This window comes from Notamacropus eugenii, chromosome 3 (assembly GCF_028372415.1).
Source record: "Notamacropus eugenii isolate mMacEug1 chromosome 3, mMacEug1.pri_v2, whole genome shotgun sequence".
Taxonomy (NCBI): domain Eukaryota; kingdom Metazoa; phylum Chordata; class Mammalia; order Diprotodontia; family Macropodidae; genus Notamacropus; species Notamacropus eugenii.
This window is the reverse complement of record NC_092874.1, coordinates 67,226,305-67,246,636: the sequence shown is the minus strand read 5'-3', so window position 1 is coordinate 67,246,636 and position 20,332 is coordinate 67,226,305. Positions and strand designations below refer to the sequence as shown.

The following is a 20,332-nucleotide window of genomic DNA, read 5'->3' as shown; positions in this document are numbered from 1 at the left end:
TGGGCTCAACCTTAAAAAACAAAAGGGCTGAGTTGTGCATGTTGCGAACACATAAAGTCAAGGGGTGGGTACCTCCTGGGCATGCGGTTGCTTTTCTTCATTCAAGGAGTCCCCTCACTTCTGAGAGTGTTACAGCACACATATAAGTACATTCCTACATCAGAGGGTGGTTGGGAGGAGAGTCTTTTACAGTTAACTATTATTGGAATAGTACCTAGGCCAGTGCCCTTTCTACCATGTGAAAATGTCTCACCAAGGTGGTAGATATAAAAGTAGAGAGGAAAAGATTACTTATAAGACTTGGTAAGTGATTCAAAGTGGGATGTGAGGGAAACAGCGGTCAAGGATGACTTCAAGATCTCAAACTTCTGGCACTGGACGAGGTTGGAGTGATACCAATATCGATATCAATACCAATAGCGATAACAATGATAGAAGTAGAAAAGTTGGAGAGGGTAGACAGGAGAAGATAGGTGAATTCATTTTAGGTTATTTTTAGCATTGAATCTGTTAGATCAATGCAGAAGCATTGAAAAAAACTGGGAAATACAAATCCTATTCACATCTGAGCACTGATCATCTCAGTGAAGACTAGAGTTGGGTATATTGGTTTAAGTTATTTTGAGAAATAAAAGAAAACTCCATTATTTTGGAGAGACTACAGTGGGAGTCTGTAAGCAGAAGACACAAGTCCCACTGCAAATGCTTGACTGCTCTTTAAGTGTGTTTTAACATTTTATTGGAGTAATGCACTATTGTTCAAGGACTGAGCAATCTGGAGTCTCTTGATAGCTCCATGGTCAAGTTAATTTACTTTTGTACATCTCTAGTTATTTTTGCTTTCTTTTTCTATCAGCTCTTTCCCTTTGAAACATCCTTCCTTATTTTGTTTGCTATGTGGCCTATATTCTGAGCACTACACTTAATTTTGTTTATTGTTTACAATTGTACTATAAAATCAAAGTATAATTTTATTATATTATTTTAGCAGTTAAGGACTTTGTTTAATAGATCTCCTCCCAAAGGATATGCTTTGATTTAAATATTTGTTGCTGTTGTAAATGCAGTGTTTGGCTGCCTTTGATTGACCCTCTAATTTGTTATTTCTAACGTAGGCAAACAAAAGTGATTTTAAAGGACAGAGTGGCTTTCTCCCTCCTAAGCATTTTGTTCTAGCTTCCCAATATGTGTTATTTTAATCTAAACTGTAATCTCTAAATCGGCAAAATATTCAATAGGTATAATTTAATTGATTTTCTTTTGAAAACAGAAAGGCAAATCTCTAGATATGAATAATGCAAAGACTTACCTAGAAAGCATTGGTTTATATTTTATCTTTTATCATAAATTTTAATTAAAAATGAGGCTTTTTGTGTGTGTGTGACTGATAAGGTGAATGGTCATTTCTTTAATTTCTTTCTCTAGCTTATCCCTACCTTCCCTATTCTTTTGAGGGAGATATTTGCTAAAGAATTTGCAATGACTATGTTAGTTTGTCAGCAACAGTTTCTAATTGTACATTGCTAGGTAACATTTCCAGTGATGGTGCACATTTCATCTTCTTTTAGGCATTCTCATATCCTTTCTCAATAGGAGGCATAGTTAATTATAAAATAAACTTGCCCAATTTTATCAAATTTTTAAGCAAAATGGGTTTAGAATAGTCTAAGCGAAGAACTTATATATCAATTTGTACTTTTATAAAATACTTCTTGTAAAATGTAAAGACTGAAACCCTGGATCAGTTAATTATTTATCATGTTTATTTTTAATGTTTGAAGGAAAATGTGTTTGGCTTCCTTTTGCATGCAAATAGGAATTAATTAAAACCTTCACAGAGTCTATGTATTCAATTTTTATGTAGCTCATTAATATTGTTTTCATTTGAGCATTGTTATACACTTTGTAGACAGTGACATTAACTTTCTCTCCTTTACATTCCAGGTAACTTTCTAGGTCTGGCCATTTTACTATTTAGCAGAAGGTAGGCAAAAGCATGTAAATTATAATAATTATCCCTTCTTAAATTAGAGACAGACAGGATGGTGGTAGTAGATAAGCATGAGTGAGTGGTGGAAAGGCAGTCTAATATAGTGGGTTGAGTGCTAGACAAGCAGTTAGGGGGACCTGGGTTTGAATCTCCCAAGGTACCTGTGTGACTGTGGGCATATCCTTTCACTGATTTTGCCTCAGTTTCCTCATCTTAAAAAATGAAGATAATAATAGCACCTGCCTCAGAAATGAGAGAATTTATGTTACATACATGGCAAATATTAAGATACTGCATAAATGTGATATTATCATTATTGTTCATGTTTACAATAATTACAGATTGGTTTCATTGCTATATGAATGCCCTCTAAGCAATGCCTTTAATGTCATTAGGGACCTCAAGGCCATAGGTAGCTCTCTAGGTCCTCAAGTGTGACCCTTTGATAGTATCTAGACTTCACAGAACAAAAGTTTAGATTCCATCAAACGGCCACACTTGAGGACCTAGAGGGCCACTTATAGCCTTGAGACTGCAGGTTCCCCACCCCTGGACTAGGACAAATGTAGAAAAAGTGTTGAAATGAATCTGATTGAAGGGAAATTAATACATTAACTAGCAAGGTACTTTATTATCAACACTGATGAAACATATTGCCTGCACTTTGCAGAGTGGTCTTATGGATTTATTTAAACTCATTGGCAGTGTAGCATGGTGTAAAAAACAAAACCCTGGTATATCCAGAAGATCTATATAGCATCCAGTCATCCATTTATTAGCTTTGTGGCATTTGGCTAAGTTACTAAACCCCAATAGACCTCAGTTCCTCATGTGTAATGGAAACTGTGTTTAGATATTTTAGGCTATGAAGAGCAATGTGGGGACCAAAGGGAGGAGCTGTCCAGCTGAGACAAAGTGAGAGGAAGCTAGTAGAGGTGGTAACACACAGGCACACCCCCATACCCACACACGTGCAGAATATTGACCTCTCCAATCTAGAGAATTTCTTGTGAAATATAACAACCAGTTGTTCTCCAAGTCCCATCCTCTTTAGCCTTGCTCCTCGGATCCCACCTCAGATTTTTTTTTTTGATCCTGCATCCACTTTAAAGATTACTTTCTGCATCCAGTCCTACTGTTTCACAACCATTTTGTCTTTTAATGATTGGCTTTCCACTTGGACTTTCTATCTCTCTAACATCCTACTTACCCTCATATTGCTATCTGTCAGACTAAAAAGGCTTCTGTTTGTACAATGGAAATCTATTCCCATAGTCCATAACAGTTCTGATTCTGCCCTTGCCCCAGTACAGAAGAATATTGTGGTGGCTGATATCTTCTAGTTCCTATATACTGTGATTCTAATCAGTGAAATCTTCTTAAAGAGAGAGTGCTTCAATTCTTCAATATTATTGGTACAGGATATATTGAGACTTAATTCTGTGTTTAGGGATCCTTGCCTGTGGGATCAATGAAGGTACTAAGTACTTATCCAAAGTTAGTTCCATGACAAGCACTGAGTGTGTTTACTAGTCAAGTTAGAGAATAGAAAAAAATTGTGGAAACTTAATAAAACAGAGAAATAAATTTGAAGATCTAGAAAAATGTATACATTTCTGGAGAAATGCAAGTTTTGAAAAACAAAAAAAAAGATTTCCTGGTAGTAAAAATTCAGACCACTAATTTTAATATTTGCTATCAGCCCAGTCTGAAGAGATGGTTGAAACTACAGGCTAAACATTAAAAAAATTTATTTCTGTGTACTTCAATCATAATTTTTCCTTCCATTGTTAGAATAGATGACCAAGGATTGCTTAAATGGTGCACTATGGGAAAATTTCTTGGTGGCCTAATTCTGCATGCTTTACTGGTTGAATCTAATAGAAGCTTTTCCTGAATAAAGAATGGATTTACAGAATCCTTCTAAGTCTTTTTTTGGGGGGGGGTCTCTTTACTGAGGGGTTACTCTTTGGTGCCAGAGGGCTCTTGAAAAATCACTGAAACTTCTGATGGAAGTGCTACTAAGGTGATCCCTTAGCTCGTGTTCATCCTTCCTTGCCAAAGAAGACCATGCCATCATGCCATAAGGTTAGGATTTTGGAGACAGGATGGCAGTAGAAAGAATGTTGCCAAGAGAATCATAGGACCTGGGTCTGAATCCTAGGCCTGCCACTCGATAACTCTGGGGTGAGTTACTTTACTTCTCTAAGTCCCAATGTTATAAACTATAAGATGAGAGTATGGCACTGAATAACATTTATGGTCTCTGAGCTCTAAGTCCATTCTTACAAGATGGCGAAACTTGATTGGGGGATCTGGGTGAGGTGAGGCTCATTCCAGGAAAATGAACATGCTGAATTTCCAACTTAAAATAAAATGATGAAATTAGACTGCCCTGTTCTTTACATTACTCTGTAGTAGTCAGAAAGTAAATGATATGCTTTGGAAAGTATGTTTATTCTTTCAGAGGCTACTGTTATAAATTACATCTCTGTTACCCCCACCATACCCTAAATGCTGCTCTACCTTCTACCAAGTGTTCTTTATATACCCAGGTTTTACTGGTCAATCTTGGTGAAGGAGAAGAGTCTACTTACTTATTTAAGCCTTTCTCAAAGAAATCTTTTGAATTGTCAGGATTTATGAAATGCCAAATGTTGATGAAAAATAGTTCCAAGTTAGATGGCATTGCAGAAAAGTGAATTTGTGTTAAGAAATGCTATGATATTCATTAATTAATCACCAATTTTTGATCTGGAAGGAATCTTAGAGACCAATTATTTAGTCTAACTCTCTGGATTTATACTTGAGTAAACTGAGACCCAGAGAGATTGGGAGATTTGCTAGTCACATAGGTAGCAAATGGCAAAGCTGGAATTTGAGCCCAGGTCATTCCATTGTTCTTCTTGTGTATCACAGAATCCAAAAAAGCTTGTGCATTTTTCATTGTCATAGAATCATGAGTTATCTTTATATTTGTATATGACTATTCAAGGAAAATATTAATTACAATTAAAAAACTGAATTCTTCATTGTCTCTTTTCTCTGTCATAGTGAAACTCCTTGGGGAGTATTGACATTGGAGTCTGGGGCTGTCTCTCATCAGAATTTACTGCATGTAGCTGTTACATGTCAAGAGATATAATCTAATTCAAGAAATACCAGATTTCTTTAATGATATACTGTGTTTGGAGAAATTCTGTTAGAGCTTTGATTTATGTTTAGATACTTTTGTAGGGCCTTCAAGAAGCGAGTTGGCAATGATCATGCTTATAATTTTGGAATTTGTAATACATTAATAATTATGCATGCTAATGAGAAAAACCTGGAAAAAAAACCTTGGTTTCCACATTTCTTCCTGATGTCCTGAAGTTTCAAAGAAAGATACCAATTAACCCAGTGATCATGGACAGTACAATTGTTTAATAGGCTTCATTGATTTTTTTCTGTGAAAATTTAAGAAAAGATTGATGGGCTCATAAGTTAGAATCTTTCCTTATTAAGGAGGCTGAGGAAAATAATTACCCAAGTACTCATTTTATTGCATTGTATTGAAAATATTTCCCTTTCCACCTATAAATCTCATTTTCATGGAACATGAGCTGTTTTAAATTGTATACAAAACCAGTTCTCTGAAGTTTTTGAAAATATGCTTGACATAGGTCTTCTAATAGATCATTAATTATATTGATTCATTCAGTCATATATTCAAAAATACTTATTTTGCAAAGAGTAGAGTTATGACATGGAAAGCAACAAGACTCAAAGGTGGAGATATAACTACTATAACATAGAAGAAAACTGAAAAAAATCATTCCACTTTAGGTCTGCTACTTGTCTTTCAACCTGACTAGGCCTCTACAGGAAAGTTGAAGTCTCATTTGGAGCTGCTTCAGGGTTTGTTCTGGGAATCTTCTCAGCAGAAGTTTGTTTTCAGAAGGTCGCTGGTTCGCAATTCCTCATGGGATTGAGAGCGGTTCTTTTCGGTGCCTTCCAAACCTTACACGTGGGCTTGGGATTTATGGGGTTAAAGGGAGGTGCTTGGGAAATCTGATGCTAAAGAAGTCTTAGGAATGTTACACATGTTACACATCCCCCTGCCAGCCTTTCCCAGCAGAGCGGTCACCGGGGCTGCTGCAGGGGAAACTTGACTCTCGCATCCTTGTATCACTGCCTGGACCCTGCAGACTCTCAACTCCTAAGACAATCTTTGCCAGCTGTTCCCTCTGCTGCTTTCCTCAGGTAAAAACAAACAAAAAAACAAGTTAACGAATACGCAAACAAAGTGTTTTGGAGGTGATGGAGGGATGAATGAGGTGAGCATCGGCCACCAGAAGTTCCTAGGTTTGGGGTGAGCATGGGGGCCAAGGGACATGGCTTGTGGGAAAGCTTCCCGGCCGGGATAGTGGTAAGGCAGGAGGTACACTTCCAGATGTTGCAGGGGGCCCAGAACTGCCCTGGGATTTCTTCGGCCCAGTGCCTCGCGCCCATCTCCTAGCAAACTCCTGGAATCACCCGGCGGACTGCCCTGGGGGCCAGGAGCGTGGTGGAGGCTTTCTTTGCCAAACCTTGGTCCTCCCTAAAGCGAGGCCAACAGCTAGAAAGGGGCTCTGGGTGGGTGCGGGGGGAGCCGCAAGCCCTCGGTCCACTGGCCCGTCCAAACCCTGTCTTTCCTCTTTCAGGTGCCCAGCATGCGGGAGGTGCGGCGGGGCTGGCCCCGGGGCGGCGCCGGCGGGGGCTGCTACGGCTACCTGGGCCTCTGCTTTCTGTTGCTCCGAGGGGGCGGCGCGGACCTGTGCCTGGGTCCGGCGTGCGCCGGCGGCGGGGGGGACCCCGAGGCTCCGCAGCCCAAAGCGCCGTGCCTGCAGACGGGGGCAGCCCGCTGCCCGGGCAGAGCCGGCCGGCCGTCGCGCTCCTTCCTGCACGGCGCCTCGGCAGGCCGCAGCCAAGCCCCGGTCAAGCAGCCCGCGCAGCCCGCCCCGGCCCCGGGCTCCTCATCTGCTTCCTCTGGCCAGCCCCGCGTCGCCGCCGCAGACCCCAAGCTGCCCCCGCCGCCGCTGGAGCGAGTCGCCGCCAGGGGCGCCCTGGAGCTGGCGGCCCCGTGCGCTCCGGGAGCTGACTGTGCGGCGGCCGTCGGGGCTCCCAACGCCACGGCTCCCGGCTCCCGGGACTGCAAGGGCCTCGAGTGCCGCCTGCCTCCCTTGAGGCTGGCGCGCCAGAAACACCGAGCCGGCGGCCGGACCTCTGCCCTCCAGCAGCAGGGCGAGGGCTGCGCGGGGACCAGGCTGGGGCCAGGGCCGGGAGAGCCCACCCTGGTCCGGGTCACTGAGAGAGCGGCCCAGTTCATTGGGGAGGTGACCCCCGAGCTGGCCCATCCTGCCCCTGAGCTGGGGGGCGCGGGCCTTGGAGTGCAGCTCACCTGCGACATCAGGCCAGGTGGGTTGGGGAGGGGAGGCCGAAGGGGAGAGGGACACCACTTTCTCGCTGGAATTGCCTTCGAGTTCTCTTCTGGACTCCTGAGAGGTCACTTACATTCTTAGGAGGCTCAGTTTCCCCTTCTGTAAAACCAGAATCACAATATGAAACCCCTAATCTGTGTTCCCTGGGGTATAAAATGGTGATGTGGAGAGAGAGCTACTTCAGAGGCCCGAAGATAGGGATTCAGGTATCAGTTCCGATTTATATTAGCTGTGAGGCACTGGGCAAGTTTTTAAATCTTTCAGTGCCCTAAGCAATTTTCATAAGAATTTATAATGCTGAAATATACATCGCCTATCTGTTTTGGTTGAAATAGGCTCTTCACTGGGCCTTCCCTGCATACCTGAAATCACTCATCAGGACGGAAAAAAAGACTGCCACCTCTGTAGTAATAAAAGCTTTTATGTTATAGTACCTACTGTGTACCAGGAGCTGTGTTTAGTGCTTTATAAATATCTCATTTGAGGAACTATCACCCCCTTTTACAGTTAGTGTCTGAGATTGGATCTGAACCCAGATCTTCTGACTCCAGGCTGGGCACTGTGCCATCTAGCTGCTCAATAGCTGGATACCTTGAGCAAATCATTAATCTCTTTGAATCCCAGCTTCTTCATTTGTAAGATGGGGAGAATACTTGTAGAACTTACCTTACAAGGTTGCTTTGAGCATCAGATAAGGTAATGGAAGTAACATGCTTTGGAAAATTTAAAGCTGTATAAATTACAGCTGTTATTTTTAATAGTTTTTGGTTACTTCTGCCTTACAATGTCTTAATTTTTATGTTCAATTATGTGCAACTTTTTTCAAATATTTATTTTCTTACGTAACCTATGAATATTTATGTTCTAGGTTTCCAATTTCTGGTATATTTTTGAGTACAAATTATAGAATACTTCATTCTAGAACATGAAAAAGTTATAAGCTATTTTACAGCTTACGACCTACTGGAACAAGCACACTAAGGAAATGGGGCTAGAATCCAGAATTCCCATTTAACATTATATTCTTTTTTAAGCCTATTTTTTGGAGGCAGTCTGGTGGCTCAGTGGATCTGCCTGGTGCTAAGAAGACCAGAGTTCAAGTGTGACCTTAGACACATCACTTAACCTCCTTTTGTCACAGTTCACTCAACTGTAAAATGGGGGTGAGAGTTCCTCAAATGAGGTTATATTTATACAACACTTAACACAGTGCCTGGCACATAGTAGGTACTGTATAAATGCTAGTTACTATTAACACATAGTTGAGGTGGCTAAGCAAGTCACTTAACCTCTGTTTGCCTTAATCCACTGTTGAAGTAAGTGGCAAACTATTCCAGTTTCTTTGCCAAGAAAACCCCATATGAGGTTCAATTGGACGCAATTGAACAACAAGCTGATTTTTAGCCAGTGAACTTGTTTTAGTAATGGGGGAAAGCAGTTTGAGAGCACTAGACTGATCCAGGAGATATGAGTTCTAATTCTGGCCCTTAAATAACTAAGTGTTCTGAGCAGATCCTTTAAGCCTTTCTTTTCCAGCATCCTCATTTCTAGAAGGATGGAGTTGGAATAAGTAATGCTTAAGAGTCCTTCTAGCATGAAAATTCTATTTGGAGAGCATGGACGAACTTAATTGAATTTGAATATAGAACTCTGGAAAGTAAAAGTGAACAGACATTATTAGATTATACTTCTAAATCCAGAAAAAAATTAATTTGAGCAATCTTTGGGCCTTTTTTTGTCCTGGATTAATTAAAATGGGCTGGGCTGTGTTCCAGGCAGTAATTACCATGATCTGCAATGGTTTTGCTCAAATGAAAGAGCCTAGTTGCCTTATTAAGGGGGAAGGAAAAAGGGGTGTTCCAGAAAATTAATTTGACCAGAATGTTTCAGTGCTATGTAAAGATAAAAGGGTTTGGAGAAATGCTCCTGGCAAATGCACTCACTTGTTCGTATTTATTTATTTTTTTTAAAACAGTGTTCTTTCCAAGGGAGAACTTAATTATAATTAAGTTTAAAAGACGATTTCCACCACAGTCCTCATTTTTTCACTGAGGACAACTCTGTGGTCAGGCTGCAGATCTCATGCCTTGTTGAGGGAGATTAGGATCTTTGGGCTTACTGGTCCATAGGTACAGAGACAATGTATTTCTGACCAAAGGCTAATTTCACTCCATTTGAGTGTCTAGTTTGTATTTCCTTTGTTATAGATATCAAAGTATTGATGATCTAGCACTCTGGTAAATAATGGGATAACAAGGAGTACAGGTGGAGTATGAGTGGCAGTGGAGAGAAACTGAACAGGTTTATCTCATTCCCCTGGAAGAAGATTAATGCCCCGCTGCAGAATCTCACACAAAAACACCACGACAGTTAGCCTAATGGGGATTCAGTTCAATGGGCATTTAAGCACTTTCTATATACAAGGCACTGTACTAGATGCTGGGGATAGAGACAAAAATGAGAATAACTTCTGTTCTGAAAGAACTTACACTCTAATGGGGTGGGGGTAGAGGGATACAAAGCCCCAGAGTCAATTAAGTGGTGGAAGAACTTAGGTCTTTTGGCCCCAAAGTTCCAAGGTCTTCCATGATGCTTCCATAATATGTAACTTGACTAGGCAGTTGATGGGGGCAGTTAGGTGGCCCAGTGGATGGAGTGCCAGCTTAGAGTCAGGAAGACCTGAGTTCAAATCTACCCTCAAACACTTATCTTTTTTTTCTTTCTTTTATTTGTTGTCAATTTTCAACAATCACTTCTATAAGGCCCAAATTTTATCCCCCTCCTTTCCCTATCCTTCCCCAAGATGGCATGCAATCTTATATGGGCTTATATTCCTATTAAACACATTTTTGCATTGGTCATGTTGCAGAAAAGAATTAAAACAAATGGGAGAAACCATGAGAAAAACAAAACATAACGAAAGAGAAAATAATCTGCTTCATTCTATGTTCCAACTCCATAGTTCTTTCTCTGGATGTGGAAGGCATTTTGCCTCATGAGTCCTTCAGAAATATTTTAGGTCCTTGCATTGCGTGAAGGGCTAAGTCTATCAAAAACAGTCCTTGCACACTGTCAGCCTCAGACACTTAGTAGCTGTAGGACCCTGGGCAAGTCACTTAACCCTGTTTACCTCAGTGTACTCATCTGTAAAATGAGTTGGAGAAGGAAATGGCAAACACCTCCAGTATTTTTGCCAAGAAAACCCTAAATGGAGTCACAAAGAGTTGGAAACGACGGAACAACCCAAGTCAGTTGATATCAGTTGAGGATCTACAGGCTCTATAGCATGTTACATCATCCGTGGACCTGACTTGCACAAGAATCATGTTGATAAAACTCTCATTTGTCCAGAAAACATGAATATTATTCTATGCATTTTACAGACAAGGATGTTGAGGCTTAGAGCAGTGAAGTGGTTTATTTTCCCAGGGCTTCAGTCACATGTAGGGACTAACTTGACATCTTTCAGTTCCTTGTCTGGGGCTGTTTCCATTGTACCATGTTGCTACTTCTGTTGCTGTTGTGTGTTTGTGGTTTGTGTGCCAAAACTTACTATATAGACTTCTAAAATATTGGTTGGTTTTGAGCAGTTGTGGGGAGCCTGTGGCCTCGAGACCACATGTGGCCCTCTAGGTCCTCAAGTGCAGCCCTTTAACTGAATCCAAACTTCACAGAACAAATATTGGATTCAGTCAAAAGGACTTTGAAGACCTAGAGGGAGCTACATATGGCCTCAAGGCCCTGCGTTCCCCATCCCTGGTTTTGAGGATATAAAGCCTTCAATAAATAATTTCAGGTTTGCACAGCAGAATAAAGGAAGAGAACCTAGGGTTTGTATTGTTGTATGAAGGTTTTGTTTGTAATGTAATAAGATTTTTCCTCCTTCTACAACTCTAAATAAAGATGTCTGATCGTTAAAATAATCAGCATTTTGCATTAATATTATATTACATTGTGGCAACTTAGCTTTTTAATGTTATTTATACTAAAACAGAAAATTAAGAGCAATACTGTGGGAGATGTAGTCATTCTTCGCACTGTTTTACAGGAGAAAATGAGGTTCCTTCTGAAGATGCACTTATCCTGCATTTGCAGCTTGCTAAAGGACAAGAAAAATTTGTTGAGATGCTAAAAAATCAGCAGAAAGTAATTGCTGATTTGCAGCACAAACTCACCGAGCAACAGAACATGCTGATTAGCCAGCAAACAGAAATCCTAGAACAGCAGAAGAAAATATATGAGCAAATGAATCTCATTAAGGTCCAATACAGCATGCTTTTGGACACAGTGAAACAAATGTCATTCCAGAATTTGCAGGAGGACATCCAGCATTACTTTCAAACTCATCTTCAAGGACTTCAAAACCAGGTCAGAAATCATCTACAGAAGTCATACTCTGTGCATAAGGTTGAAGTTGATGCAAAAATGATTGCTGTTGGAGAAACTTCACTGGACTGTGGCCTTTGTGAAAGTGATGAATTTTGCAATTTCCAGAAGACACCCTCTCAATGTGAAAAATGCACTCTTTGCCCTGCTGGCTTTTTCCAGATGTCTGAATGTTCCGCAAACACTGACCGGATTTGTCAGGTAAAATGTTACACTTTTATAGATTACAATTAATGATGTTTTTCAAGAATTTTGTAAGATGTTGGGAAATTTTACTCAAATTCAATTGAAATCACTTTCCAGTACCCTCTTCTCACCTTAGAACTTTTGCTCCAATAGAAAACCAACTAACACAGCAAATGTATCTGACATTGTATCCAACATTCCATACCCATAGTCTGTCGCCTTTGTACCAAGAGGAAGGGAGTATGTTTCATCATTGGTCCTTGAAATCTGATTGGTCATTGCATTTATCCTGATTTCTTATGTATTCTAGTGCTGCTCTCATTTTGCATTAATTATGATCATTTTGTATAGCGTCCTCCTGGTTCTAAGCATGGTCTTTGAAGAGTGGCGTACAATTCCTTAGAAGGTCCATGTTTGTTTGTCTTTCTAGCAAATTGTAGGTCCTGCTCAAAAAAAAAACCTTTTTACTAATTTAAATTTCCAGATATAAATTCTAGATATATTTTCCAGAATAAATTCCAAGTATATAAACTCCAGATACAAATTTTCAGAATAAATTCCAAGTATAAAATTCTGATACAAAATAATTTTAAGATTTTTTCTAATAACAGAATGTTAAATTTTAATTTTAAATCTTCAGTTTTACATAACAGGAAAGCACACTAAGACTTTGGGGCACCCTGTATAAATGCTCCATTTCTGGATGTGTAGACAAAACATAACTAAGGAATAGAGTTTTGAGTTTTAAGTTTCTTTATCTTGTGGTAATTAGGTAATAAAATTACATACTTCTTTTAAAGCAAGCTTATCTTTTAAAATGAATCATTCTATCCAGTGTTCATATCTGGTTATATTTATAAAATGACATTTTCATATTTATTATTATATTTGTAAAATGATATTATTTTATTTTACAGGACAGAGATGAATGCATTGAATCTCCAAATATTTGTGGTGAAAGAATAAAATGTCTGAACACTCCAGGTAATCTTTTGTGGACTGTATTTTCTTTGTACATATCTCTGTGTATGACAGATTGGTAAATAATAGATATTTTCACATTAGCATTAGTCATCTTAAGCACTCTGGATTGTGTGTGAATGATCTACTTTGGGGATTTTGCTGTGGGAAATTGTGATCCCAAATTGCTTTCTCATAGCTGAAGACTCAAGGGAGTCTTCCTTCAAACATCATTGTGTGTATCTTTGGGGAATACAAAGTAATTTTAATATTATCCTAAGCAAAATATAATTAAGAAGGCAAACTTGGTGCTGACAAGTTCCTGCAGTGCCTTCCTAAGCCAAAACCAAAATGATTTTAAAATTGTTTGGATTTTTGATGGCATATTCTTCTTTTTCATTGTTGTAGTAAGAGATTACTGTCCTCTTTTATACACATATGTATACATTGCTATAAGAAGTATCCCCAAACTCTTAGGACAGTTTAATGCTTAAATAGCTTAAAGGCTGAGTACCCATCAATCAATCAATCAATTAGTATTATTAAGTGCCTGTTATATTCCAGATACTTTGGTTAGCACTGGGGATACAAGTACAAAGGATAAAGTTATCTCTACCAGCAACCAACACATATTGGCTTTAATAGTATAAAATGGCCCTAAGACTTTTGGGACACCCTGTATGTACACTTTTCTATGTATAATTTTTTTATGTATATGTGGGCATATGCTTATGGACACATACCTGTAGTAGTAGACATAGGGACAGGCCTTTACCCTGTGATTTCCATGGTATGGGAGCCTCCAGATGAGGAAATCCATTCTTCTAATGGAGGGAGGTGCCTTCCCTGCAATTTAGAGTCTTAGACAGTTGTACTGTGTACTGAGTATGGAGTTGTGGAGTGTATCTTAGTACTGAGAGTGACTTGTTCAGGTCACACAGCCAGTTTGTGTCAGAAATGGGACCTGAATTTCCATCTTTCTGGCTCCTGGCCCGATCTTCTATACCATATTGCTGTTCAATATTATGTGTATGTATACACATATGTATATATGTATATATAAGTTGTTTACACACAAATATGTATTTATCTCTCTCCGTCACTCTCCCTCTGTCTTTGTCACTTTCTGTCTCCTGTTTGTCTCTGTGTCTCTTTTTCTTTCTTCTCTGCTTCTCTTTTCCCCACCCCTCCTTTCTTCCTCTTTCTCTTCCCTCCCCCAGGCCCATCCCATATAGTTATGATCAAACAGAGCCCAGATCTGTTTTTTTCCTTTTCATTATCATGCAGCTGACTTCCATTTATTGTAAAAAAACAAAAAACAAAAACACCTGAAGTCTTCCTTTTTTTCCTTCTCACAAGCTCTCCTATCTCACCGTTGTCTCTGGAGAACAGTTGGGGCACATTTGTAAGTATGGCTGGAGGAACATCTAACTTGGGAAGGGGAAGATCTTCAAGTACATGAAGAGTTTCTATGGGATGGATGTTGTTCTGTGTTCTCTCTGTCCACAGAAGTCTGAGTGAGAATGACTCACGGTGCTTTATGGTGCTTTAAGGTTTGCAAAGCACTTTCCTCAGCTGAGTTGAAGTTCTTCTTCAAACCCAGACTGACCCTGAGCACATCACTTCCTCCCAGTGTCCCAAACAGTTCTTTAATCCTCTTAATTAGCGGAGTCAGGTGCAAATTTGCATTGATTGGGGAAGTTTCTTGCCTGGGTTCCTTATACTGATGAACTACAGATCCAATTGAAAAAAAAAGATGGTGGTAGGGGGAAAGAATTCAATTAAAGTAAGAATTGCTTTGTTGGATAAAAAGTAGAACTTCACTGGCTAAGGTCAGTAAAATGCTGGAATAAGATACTGACAGATTGTATAGAAAAAAACAGATAGCCACCTATAATAGATTATTTACTAAATTATTTCTAAAGTGGAAGAATAAACTAATTGATAACTTGATGTCTCTTTGATTTTGTGATTTCCATTTTTCTGATGTAAGGGTCTTAGGATTCCCTAGCAATAGATATAGTTGGAAGTATAAATATTTGTATTTGGAGAAGTACATCCAATGTGCAACCTATTGGCCAGTCAGCACAGTTTGTAAACCAGCTCAGTGTATAGGCTGCTCATAATCTTTTGTGGAATATAAGATCCTCAAGGGGACAGTTTTTTTGGTCTTTATATCTGAAATGCCATGCATGTAAAAGGGGCTCAAGAAATACTTTTTGAATTGGATCAACTTCTAATACTTAAACCCCTAGGGAGGCAAATTTAGGTTTATTTGGTATGGAATTAGAAAGCTGCATTGAAATTTACTGCTATGGATTTAGAGTTTGAATATGACTTTGTGAGAAGAGGAAATTATTATTTATGGTTTAAGAGGCTTTTCTCTCTTTTCCTCCTCTCTCCCTGTCTCTGTCTCTGTTTTTCTCTGTGTATCTCTCACTGGCTCTTTCTCCCACTTTCTCTTTCCCCTATCCCTACTCTCCTCTTTATGTAATATTTGATTGAGTATTTGGCTTGTTCAGAAGCTCAACATTTCCTACCTGTCACTATTTTGCTTGTTTGTCAGTATGAGCAAAGAGGGTTCTGAGGTTATGGGGGAAAAATGATGGTGTATCAGAGCATCATGAGTGAAAATAGAAATTAATGCATAAAAAGAACAGAAAGGGATGTAAATATCTTTTGCACTGAGTATGGCGGAGTCATTAGCAGATTAAGCAAACTCTGATGTCTCTTACCAGACTATGGCTCCAGATGCCTCTGTCCTCTAGCCAGGAATAGAAAATGTCCCCATGATACCATGCTGCGGTTCTTACCCTCAGTTTTGGCATTGGGGGTTTCTTGAGGAAAACACTACATTGTTCCTGTACTTGGAATTGAAATCTTGGCCTCTGGCTGAGGAGCTTTTTTAAAAGAGTGAGAGACTAAAGAGAAATCAGTCTTTTGTGTCACCTAATTGAGTCTTCAATATCCCTTCTGCTTTCACTAAGAGAAAAATTAGGTCTTTACCCTAATACTTCATTTTACAATATGATGAAGTTAGACACTAATGAAAAAAGAGAAAACTCAAAGTTCTTTATCCTCAGTTAATTGATTCAAGAGGCATTTAATTTTTTTATTTGGTTGTCCATCTGAGTACTTAAGTGGTTTTACGTTTCCTTCAAGTTCTGTTCAGTATATAACTAATGACTCTCTTCCATACTCTGTTAGAAGCCTATATTGGAATCACATGCAAACATACATATGAACAATATAATGTATGTTATATATATGAGCAATATATGAACACTAGAACACAGAATTAATTTAATTTAGCATTATAAAGTCTTTTTGATGGAAGGGATCCTGGAGATTATAGAACCACCTTTTTCCCTTGACAGAATGTAAGCTCGTTTGTTTCATTCTTGGTGTTGATATCCCCGGGGCTTATCAGAGTACCTATCACATAGTAGGTATCTAATACTTGTCGATTGATTGATGATACTCAGCCTTTCCTTGAATAGAGCATGTGTGAAACACTCACTACCTACCAAGGAAGCTTAATAGTATCCTAGATGAGACCTTTGGAGAATTATTTCTAGCAAGCATTGCTCTGAATTTGTAATAGAAGGAGCTAAAATATATTGTGGTTTAAATGAGAATCATTCAAACTTTTCTGCAGAAAAGATGACACTTTCAGTGTACTTGTTTCATTTCTCATTTGAAGGCTTTATTTGGATAGGGCATTTCAACAGTTAAAATTTTGAACTTGCATTTTCCAAAGTATAGGTCATTACCATAATATTCCCAAAGTCAGTACTCTGTTTCCCTTCCAAACAGGTGGCTTCCGATGTCTGGGCATTGCAGAGAAGGATGCCTTTCTAGGGTTTTGTGGGGATGGTTATTTCTTCAATAGGGAAATGCAAGAATGCCAGGCTTGTTGGGAGTGTGAAGATGGAATGGTGGCTCTCCCCTGCTCTGCTGTTAGTGACACCGTTTGCTCAGCAGTCAGTGAAACCCAGCTCACCAAGTCTTGGGCTGCAGATCTCCAGCTGCCCTCAGCAAAGTCTGCCTCTGTTCAAGTCTATCCTGGTTTAAATCTTAAATTAAAAGGGAAGAAGAAATTCGATATTGCCTTCGTTGAGGACAGCAAGCTCATATTCAGGCAGCATGGGTTACTCTGGGTTGACCTAAACTTTGCTGTGAAACACAACTGTAGGAACTTTCTCCAGCTGTCCCTTAAGTCAAATAGCAGTGAGGAGGGGTCTGAGCTCAGTGGTGTTCGCATTGAACAACCAGAAGGAAAGTACTTCCAGAGTTCGAGTTTAAGCAGTGCTGCAGAGGTGGAGCCAAGCCAGACCCTAGCTGTGTTCTTGAGAAGCCCAAATCAATTCTGCAACCAGAGCAAAGACTTAAATGTGTATGACCTCAACACACCACTCAGTTTGTTCTGGTTGTCCCATGACACAGGGGCAGTGGCCATGAGTGCACAGATGTCCACAGCTATGCATTACCAGACCAACTACCGCCCTACATTTAAAATTAATTCTGTTTCTGACCCGTACATGATAAGCTTGTCTCACGATGGAAGAGGGATAAGGTTCACTGAAGCTGGTGTCATTAAGTTTGTTTTCCATCAGGCACTGTACTCCATGGGTCACACTTGCGTCCGAGAAGGGTTTTCTTTGATTTCGTCCATTAGCAGGAATGGTACCAACGTAGAACTGATGAATACATTCAAATCTGGAGTAAATTACCGAGACACTTCCCTGTCTGCCTCTGGGGCAACCAGAGTCCAGGCTGGAGATCAGATTAACTTTGAGATTTTCTCACCAGCCCAGTGTAGTGTTCGCTACTTTGGGGACAGCTTGGGCGTGAGTACATTTAGCCTCATCTGGATCCCATCTGCAGTTTCTACTGCCGTTTTAGCCACTGTTTCCACTACAGGCCTGCCTACTGGAGCTGTCAGGAACAAATTTTTGGATTTCAAACTTGTCACATCCAATGAGAAACAGATACAGCTTGTTTCTTCTGGACAATTTGCTCAGAGGTATTTCATATTTACAGAGAAGGGAGTTGCCAGTGTTGCTTTTAACCTCAAGTTGATCCATTCGTGTAATGTGATCAAGGTTACCTTAAATCAGTTGATTCAGAATCAGACACACCCAGCAGCAATCGCTCAGCAAATTGGGGGTCAGATGCCAGAGGGAAGCATGTGGACCAGTGTTAGCCTTTGCTCTTCTTTTGAAGTTCACAATGGTACAATGATCTCCATTTCTCTTGACTGTGTTCGTGGAAGGATCAATCAGATTGCCCATGAACGTGGAACAGGCATATCAATTTTATGGATCTCATCTTAACTTTTTTAGGGAATAGAAAAAACTGATGGGTAGCTTTGAAGATACCCTGTGGACATTGTACACTATTAAATAGTTTGTGAAAATGCACAAGGTTTTATAGAAATATTCTTATTTCAAGATGTTAGATTATATATACAAAGAGAAGACTCTTTTAAAAAAAAAAATCACCAACTTGCACTGTTAATCTTTGCCCCCTATAAGAGTTGGAGTTACAGACTCTTGGATTCAATTTAGGTTCTAGTTTTGACAGCACTGTCATATTAAATACAGTATTTGTGTAAACATCGTGAGAAAGTTAAATTAATAAAAACAATTTGATACAGAAATTCAGTACATTTCAGTTCAGTTCCAACAAGTCTGCACTTGGGTGTGTTCAGCCAAGGTAAAATGCTTTTGCAGGTTTGACTGTGGTAGATTACCCCAAATTTAGATGTGTTTGGTTGGCGTTGTTAGGTTAAAAAACTCTTGCTGAAATTTCAAATTAAATAAGTATGAAGTTCAATTTATAAATGCAAACCTGAAGGAAAGCATATTAATTATACTGACTTTTATTTATTTTAATCACTATTTATTTCTTTAGATGTTGTTCTTTTCTGCAAAAACCTATTTTGGAGGTTTTGTTTCTCTTTTATTTGTTTATTCACTCTTATTAATTTTTGCACTCTGTTATGTCATACATTGATTTCCCTCTCTTTGGAAACTTAAAAATAGAGGTGATTCCTACTTTGCATGTTTACCGATTATTTTGGCCCTAAGGATTAAATTTTTTCTTTTAAAAACTGTGTGCTGAATCACATATGTAATAATACAAGGGAGAAAATGCCCTGGCAATATGCTGACCAGATTATCAGAATAAAGGTTTTTGTTGCGATTGCTCCTTAAGAGCAGGGATGATGGTCTTTTACTTTTGATTGTATCTCTAGCACTTAGCACAGCCTACATATTAGGTAGTTAATAAATGTTTACTAACTGAATTCTTATTTGTGAGCATTCAGATTTGCATCCACAGGGCCATTTCCATCCTTATTGTGGAGTGTTGGGTGGTTGATGTGTTGGAGAAAAGCCTTGTGATTAGCTGTCATGGGGAGGGTGGGATGCAGTTTACCTTCCCTTCTTCTGGTTAGCTGATCACATACCTCTTGGGGATAAACCATGACCTTCCACTAGAGCAGTGAACTAGAGATTCAACACAGTATAGTGGGTGGAATACCAGCCTCAAAGTTAAGAACACTTAATACATAATGACTTTGTGATCTTGGGAAAGACACTTAAAAGACCTAAGTCAACCAGTGAAAGAAGAGAAAAGTCCTACACCTTGTGTTGCACTCAAGAAAGTCCTACTTCTGTGTGTACCAGGGTCTTTAGTATCAACAGTGTTCAAATTTATCACTAGTTCCTGATCTATCAAGCCAAATTCCACTCGTCATCCATTGATACACCAAATAACACTGTTGGAGAAGTGAAACAATGTATCTTTGCCTAGAATATAGACTTTCAGACTTATCTGAAGGGCTGTAGCAACTCTATATCCTCCTTTTGATATAGTTTTAAGATCCAGACTTGTTAGGAATGACCCATCTCCTTACTTGAGTGTATTTCATCCTTCAGTTTGTTAGTAGGACAGTCTCACCAAAAAGTACAGGATCGTAAATTTAGAGATAGGAGGGAACTTGGAAGTCAATAAATTCAATGTTTTCGTTTGACAATAAGGAAACTGAAGTTCAAAGAGAATAAGTGATTTATCTAAGGTCATACAGCAAAAAGTAGCTTGGGTAGGTCCTTATACTCTAAATTCAGTATTCTTTCTAGTGCCCTGCGCTGCTTCCCCACAGCTCCATGTGAAGAGACTATATATATATATATACATATATATGTATATAATGTATCTATATGTATGTATATATACTCATATATTTATATGTGTATATGTATGTATATATGTATATATGTGTATATATATATATGTATATATATATATACATATATATATATATATACATATGTATATATATATA

General features: G+C 39.2%; 1 protein-coding gene across 1 annotated transcript; it reads left to right on the top strand.

The window, feature by feature from the left end:
• Positions 1 to 6,663: 6,663 nt before the first annotated feature.
• On the top strand, positions 6,664 to 19,262 carry LOC140532824 (uncharacterized). Its single transcript, XM_072651761.1, has 4 exons — positions 6,664 to 7,426; positions 11,498 to 12,036; positions 12,939 to 13,005; positions 16,798 to 19,262. The coding sequence occupies exons 1-4, from the start codon at positions 6,682 to 6,684 to the stop codon at positions 18,315 to 18,317; spliced, it is 2,871 nt and encodes a 956-aa protein (XP_072507862.1). The 5' UTR covers positions 6,664 to 6,681; the 3' UTR covers positions 18,318 to 19,262.
• The last annotated feature ends 1,070 nt before the right edge of the window (positions 19,263 to 20,332 follow it).

Bases quoted from the DNA above. Each gene is read 5' to 3' on its own strand.
- LOC140532824 (XM_072651761.1), top strand. From the start codon at position 6,682: ATGCGGGAGGTGCGGCGGGGCTGGCCCCGGGGCGGCGCCGGCGGGGGC. The intron at 12,037-12,938 runs GTAAAATGTTAC...TTTATTTTACAG, and splicing joins ACACTGACCGGATTTGTCAG to GACAGAGATGAATGCATTGA. The intron at 13,006-16,797 runs GTAATCTTTTGT...CCTTCCAAACAG, and splicing joins AAAATGTCTGAACACTCCAG to GTGGCTTCCGATGTCTGGGC.